At 42.1% G+C, this 6,161-nt stretch overlaps 1 protein-coding gene across 2 annotated transcripts in view; it reads left to right on the plus strand.

The window, feature by feature from the left end:
* OVCH1 (ovochymase 1) overlaps positions 1 to 5,664 on the plus strand; it is a 49,790-nt gene extending 44,126 nt beyond the window's left edge. For both annotated transcript variants that reach the window (XM_039333333.1, XM_039333336.1), the window contains exons 29-32: positions 484 to 647; positions 1,467 to 1,556; positions 4,018 to 4,151; positions 5,224 to 5,664. In XM_039333333.1, the coding sequence (XP_039189267.1) occupies positions 484 to 647; positions 1,467 to 1,556; positions 4,018 to 4,151; positions 5,224 to 5,388 (553 nt within the window). In that variant the 3' untranslated portion in view covers positions 5,389 to 5,664. The remainder of the gene's footprint in view (positions 1 to 483; positions 648 to 1,466; positions 1,557 to 4,017; positions 4,152 to 5,223) is intronic.
* The last annotated feature ends 497 nt before the right edge of the window (positions 5,665 to 6,161 follow it).

Below are 6,161 nucleotides of genomic sequence, written 5' to 3' on the forward strand. Positions count from 1 at the left end.
ATTGCTATATAACAGGTGCTCCAGGTATTGCTGAACTACAATTCCCAGTATTCCTCTGTACTGTTCATATTAGGAGTTGTAGTTGAACAACTCCCAGTGCACAGATCTGGGAAGGGCACATTGGATGAGTTTACCTTAAACTATGTACTCAATAGATTTTTACTACAGCCATAGGTGTTCCAATTAATACTGATTTTGTAAACTAGCCATACAAATTTGCTAAGTACAATATATTGTAGAATCCACCAAGAGCATCAAAAGGCTGTATTATTTATTTATTTTGTCATATTTATATCTTACTCTCTTCCAGGAGCTCAAGATTGTCTTCATAGCAAAAAGAGGGAGTTAGAGTTGTGAGTTTCTGGACTTGGATCCAGGTCTCAGTGTATAGATAATGCGCAACATTGCTCTTTGCAAAAAAGAAACATGCTATTGCCATGATTACATTGTGCATGTTGTGAACTTGGAATGTTGTTTTTTTAGCACTCAAACGGACAAAGCTATCCTAGGGATCACTGATCTGCTTCCTGGTACAGAAGGTGGCACTCAGATCTCAGTGAAAGCTGTCTACTTTCATACCAACCTTAGTGGTTTCCCTCCCAGCAATGACATCAGTCTATTAGAACTGGAGATCCCCGTTGAGACAGGTACTATAATGGGGGAAATAACTTTCTTGGTTCAAAACCTTTATCTACAATTTCATTGCAAAGAAGCTTGACCTGGAGTCAACCTGGAGTTGAACCGGAATTGCTGAATTAAAGAAACTTTATGGAGCAGAACCAAGCCAAAGTTCTTGAAACCATGGCTTGTTGAGAGTACTAAAATGATCATATTGAGCCCCATTGATTTGTATCTTCTGTGAACTGACCAGTAAATAGTCTTGTTTGTAAATGGACAAGAAAGTGCTCTTTAGACTGTAAAAATGCTGTTTTGCAGATGATTCATCTTATCACACTGTAGTCCAGTATTTGTCATGTGTGAATTCATTGCTATCTGCATAAATAGGAGAATAGCAGTAGCAATAACACTTAGACTTATATACCTCTTCACAGTGCTTTATAGCCCTCTCTAAGCAGTTTACAGAGTCAGCATTTTGACCCCAACAATCTGGGTCCTCATTTTACTAACCTCAGAAGGATGGAAGGCTGAGTCAACTTTCAGCGGGTCAGGATCAAACTGTTGGCAGTCGGCAGAGTTTAGCCTGCAATACTGCATTCTAACCACTGCACCACCACAGCTCAGAATAACCCTGGCTTGTTTTTATTCATTTAAGATGAGACAAAGGGGACAAGTTCTCAAGACTTTGTTCTTTTAACTTACATCAGTAAAGAGTTTTCTTGAAATCCTTGCTGCAACTGTTTCTTAATCTGGCCTCCTTTGAAGGAATGATATCAATTTTAAGATCTCTGGATACCTTTCCTAGAATATACCATAATCCAGTTATGCTTTATTTTCTCTTTTTTCAGGAGATAACATAGGACTTATCTGTCTACCAGAACAGGATGAGAAAATAGTCACTGATGCAAAGTGCTTGACTGCAGGATGGAACATAATAGGTGAGGGTGATTGCTGCTATATAGCCAGTGTTGTGTTTCTGAAAGTACCCGTTTATGAAAAATGGCTATGCGCTGCCACAAATAAGAGTTGAAAAAATATTGCAGTATGGAAAGCTGGCATTCGGGATTCCTATAAGTCCATTCTGTTCTTTTCTGTATTATGTTTCTAATTCCCCCCCCCCATAATGTAATAGTATATGGGAGTGACTTTGGAGATGGGGGAAGAGACGCAGCCAGGGTAATGGCTCAGTAAGAGTAGCCTAGCCCGTAAAAGGAATGTGGGCATTACAAACATCTCAGGACCCTCCCTGGTTTCTTGGGCTGCAAAGGTGACAGAGAAAAAAATGTACTTTCAGACTTATAAGAGTCTGTTAATGTAACAATAAAGTAGAATTAGTCTATTTATCATGCTTCCTGTCTGGATTACCTCGCTAGGCTGATATATAGTAGTGCCACTGGGCACAAGTCCTCACATTTATTTGGCATACTTGAATCCTGTCCTGCTGCATTGATTGATTATGTGCCATCAAGTTGGTGTTGACTGTTAGTGAGCACGTAGATTTTCTGTCAAGCACAAGTAAACAGGAACGGGAGGCTAATTCAAAGCACTTCAAGTATGTTACATGCTACCTATACACAAGAATCTGATCTACTAAGGAGTCCCCAACTACGTCTCAGTAGCGGGCTGTGGCTACTGGCCACTGGGCCATGGGACAGGCTGGCCAGTGCATGCATATGTGTGCACACACTCACCCCCACTCGCACTAGCGCCCGGGGATCCATTTGTGCCTGCGCATGGGGCTAGCAGTGGCAGCTAGCGCCTGCGCAAATGGGGCTGCTAGCATGTTGCACAGCCCATTTGCGCATGCATGTGGTTGCTAGCGACGGCAGCTAGTTCCTGCATTCCTATGCAAAAATGGGCCGCTAGCCCCATGCAGGTGCACTCAGCCCCATTCGTGCATGGCTCTGTTTGTGCACGTGCACGCAAATTGCCCAGCTGTTCCCTTTCCCTCCAGGCCGCCAGCATGAAAAGGTTGGTGACCTCTGTACTAAGGGCCAAGGCAAATTGGCATTAGATAAGAGTGAACAGGATTCACGGAGGGCGGGACGTAGCTCTCTTGTGGAAGTGTAGTGATTCCAAACTGATGAAGCATTTGACACCACCTTCAGGCTCCATGTGGTTATTTCCTATAGTATATGTTCTCCATGATGATCTGACCCTTATTTATTCAGCATATAGCATACAATGTCAGGGAAATCCATACATGCTAGACACAATGTAGCTCTGACAGCTTAGGTTGCTAGTTTATTCCATTCAGCGCTTTTGCACCTATCCTTGGTGCACAGCGGAGAGCGACCTAGCTTTACACCAATTAGCTAGAGGTGCTTGGGTTGCTAGCTCTTCCAAGCTCCTCCACTGGTTTCACCTTGCCTCATGTCATGAAGCCTCATTTCTGGCCATGTCCAGCATCAGCTTCCACTCTCCACACACACAAAGGCAACTAGGGTTTTTTTTTCCCACCAAAGTGGTACCCATTTATCTTCTTGCAATATTGCCCGCTTTTGAACTGCTGGGTGGGCAGGAGTTAGGGATCAATTGACTCTGTCTTACGAAACCAGGCTCAAATCACTGGAGTGCAGACCATATCTGGCCAGCAGTTCCAGAATTATTAAGCCTTTGCGCCACTGTGTCCCCTCTGATCTGACCCTATCTTGGTCCTTTAGCTCTTCCAGTGGTGTCCCCATTTCCACTATAATTGAGCCCATCTTCTTCTTCTTCTCTTTCATTTTCCCTAGCATTAGAGCTTTCTCCAGAGAGCTAGCTAGGTTCCAGGTGGGTTAGCGCTTTGTTTAAGTTCTTTTGTCCCTTAAGAAAAGCTTACATTTTCTACTACATCTTCTGGAACACTTTGAGCATTATAGATCTCGTTTTGAGGCTATAAGCAATGGTATGTGAAGTCTGCACACCAAAAACCAAGGGTTGTGTAAGGGATCATTTCAGGCCATCAGCGAGGAAAAGATCTTTTTTCCCTGTAACTTGTTATTCGGTAGAGAGTTAAATTACAGAGAGAAAAAGAGGAGGTCAGAGAGGAAAGAAGAAAGGATAGCTATCCATCTACTCCTTTTTAAATTCCATCTACTGTTCTGAACAAGTTCTCCTAGGGGAATAAGTTCTCAGTAGGAAAAATGAGGGAACCCTCCCCCACACTCCTAAATAATCTCAGAAAAAGCTTGAGAAGAGTGTTTATAGAAATATGTGCATCTAAGCCTTCTGTAAGGATTGTTTTCTTTGAACATGCATTTGCAATATTTTTTGCTTGGTGACTCATATTCTTATTTTCATTGGCAGAAAGTCATACCTGGGCTGTAGGGAACTATTTGATAAACATAACTTAATAAGTCTTTTTCCACAGTTGCATGTATCAAATAATATTTGTCTGATTGCTTGTTTTCCATCTAGAGGGTTGGTTCTCCAGAAGACTGCAACAAACACAAATATCACTCCTCACAAATGATGCCTGTGCCAGATACTGGAGTGAAGACATTAAAAACACTAATATATGTGGAAGTGCTACAGGGACAACTTCATGTGATGTACGTAACGGGCGTGGAATATTGTCATTAAATAGGAGAAGTGTAATCTTGCATTTGGGACCAGTTAACTGAAAAGGCTTTGATCATACTGAAATTTCTAATGTCATCAGTAAGATTATCCATAAAATAGATGGGCAATGTGATCCCACGGCTATATTTGACACCAGAAAGCTTTCTGGCTGCATTTCCACAAATCAGCATTGGAGCTGTAGAGAATCAGTGGAGCAATTCCCTGCCATTTTAAAGAAGGAAGCATACAGAATATGTTTCTCCAGAAGCAAACAAAATAAGCTTTGCCTATGGATATGATACGGTCCTACTTATTTTGAATCATTGTCCCCAAATGTTATAAGGACTTCAGATACTCAGCAGTATGGGTGTTGAAAATATGAAGCCATAAATCAGAAATAAACAATCTGTTGCCTTCCAGATATTTTGGATGCCAACTATCAGCAGCAGTAAAGAAAGCTGCAGTTAAAATATCTGGAGGTTATCATTGATTGTTGCATTTCTTGGCCATAGATACTCTACAACAGTGATGGCGAACCTTTTAGAGACCGAGTGCTCCCAAACTGCCCCACCCCCTGCCCACCCCCTGCCCTGCTCTGCCCCATCCCCACTCCGCCCCACCCTGCCTGCCTGCAAGACCACTCACCGCCTCCAGGGCTTGCTGCAGATCGCCAGGCAGCCCAGCAGCGCCATGGCAGCCACGCCCTCTGCCCGCGCCCCGCAGCATCAACTGTGTGCATTGGGGCGTGAGGGCAGAGTCTTGTCTACGCTACCTGGCTGCCATGTCCTTGGCTGCGCTGCTCCACGTGGGCCACGCTTGGGGGCAACTCTCCTCCAGGGGGACTGCTGATGAGGAGGAGGTCACGGGCGGCGGCAAGGCTGGGGCAATGGCACGTGTACCCACAGAGAGTCCTCCGAGTGCCGCCTCTGACACCCGTGCCATAGGTTCGCCACCACTGCTCTATAACCTATAGAATTATGGATTGATTTTAAGCTATGTATTGTGGCTGAAAATTCTTATTATTTTGCATCCTATTCATTCTGTCCCTCCTTCTGTTTACAGCAAGACTTGGGAGGACCTCTTATATGCAAGATTGATGGACGCTATAAGCTTATTGGTCTTGTAAGCTGGGGTAGTGATCATTGTGAACCAGAGTCTCCAATAGTCTACACGCAAATCTCTGTTTATAAAAATTGGATTTCAACAGTGATTATTGGAAATTTGTGAAAAATGAATTAAAAACAACAACTGTAATACATATTATGCTTCAGAAGGGCTAATTGCTAATTGCAAAATCTTCATGCATTTTCTTGGAATCAGCTCTGAAGAAGCTAAACGCAATCATGCTGTTGAAGGCATAATGCCCAGGTCTGCATATCTTTAAGTAGAAACATATATGTTTTCTGAAATCCTCTCAATGTTAGATACATCTGCTTCTAGCATGTTTCCTAATACTTGTGTATTAAAAATATTCTAATATTAAAGAATCAGAGAACGCATGTAGAACATGGATTCTTGAATTTTTGAAACTCTTTACTGAAGAAAGTATTTATATTTTCTTCTGTGCAAGAAAATAACGTCTATGTGTTTCTGCTTTCCCCTCATGTTGTATCTGTATATATTTGTATGCAATGAGAAGCTTAGGGTAACCTGCTTATGTGCTTTGTATCAGCAGGCAACATCTGGATTTATATCTATTGCTTATTCTCAATAAGGCATTTCTGACATGATTTTTAAATCTATATTAATTTTAACTTTAACTATAGAAAACCATGCCATCCAAAACTCAGTTTGTGCTTTTCTAATTCTAAAATACTTTTGTTTCTCAGTAGTATCCACTCTTTCATCCAGACCAAAAAGATGGCTACAAAATGGAGTTTTAAATCAGGCAATCCCAGTCTTTCTGGATGCTTTGCATCCTGGAGAATAGTATATTCTCTGACAATAGGGACCAGAATTTCCATTGCTAACACAATACACAATACCTTTCTAACCTTGAT

The sequence above is a fragment of the Crotalus tigris genome, unplaced genomic scaffold (genome assembly GCF_016545835.1).
Source record: "Crotalus tigris isolate CLP2741 ecotype Arizona unplaced genomic scaffold, ASM1654583v1 scf7180000017625.6296891, whole genome shotgun sequence".
NCBI lineage: Eukaryota > Metazoa > Chordata > Lepidosauria > Squamata > Viperidae > Crotalus > Crotalus tigris.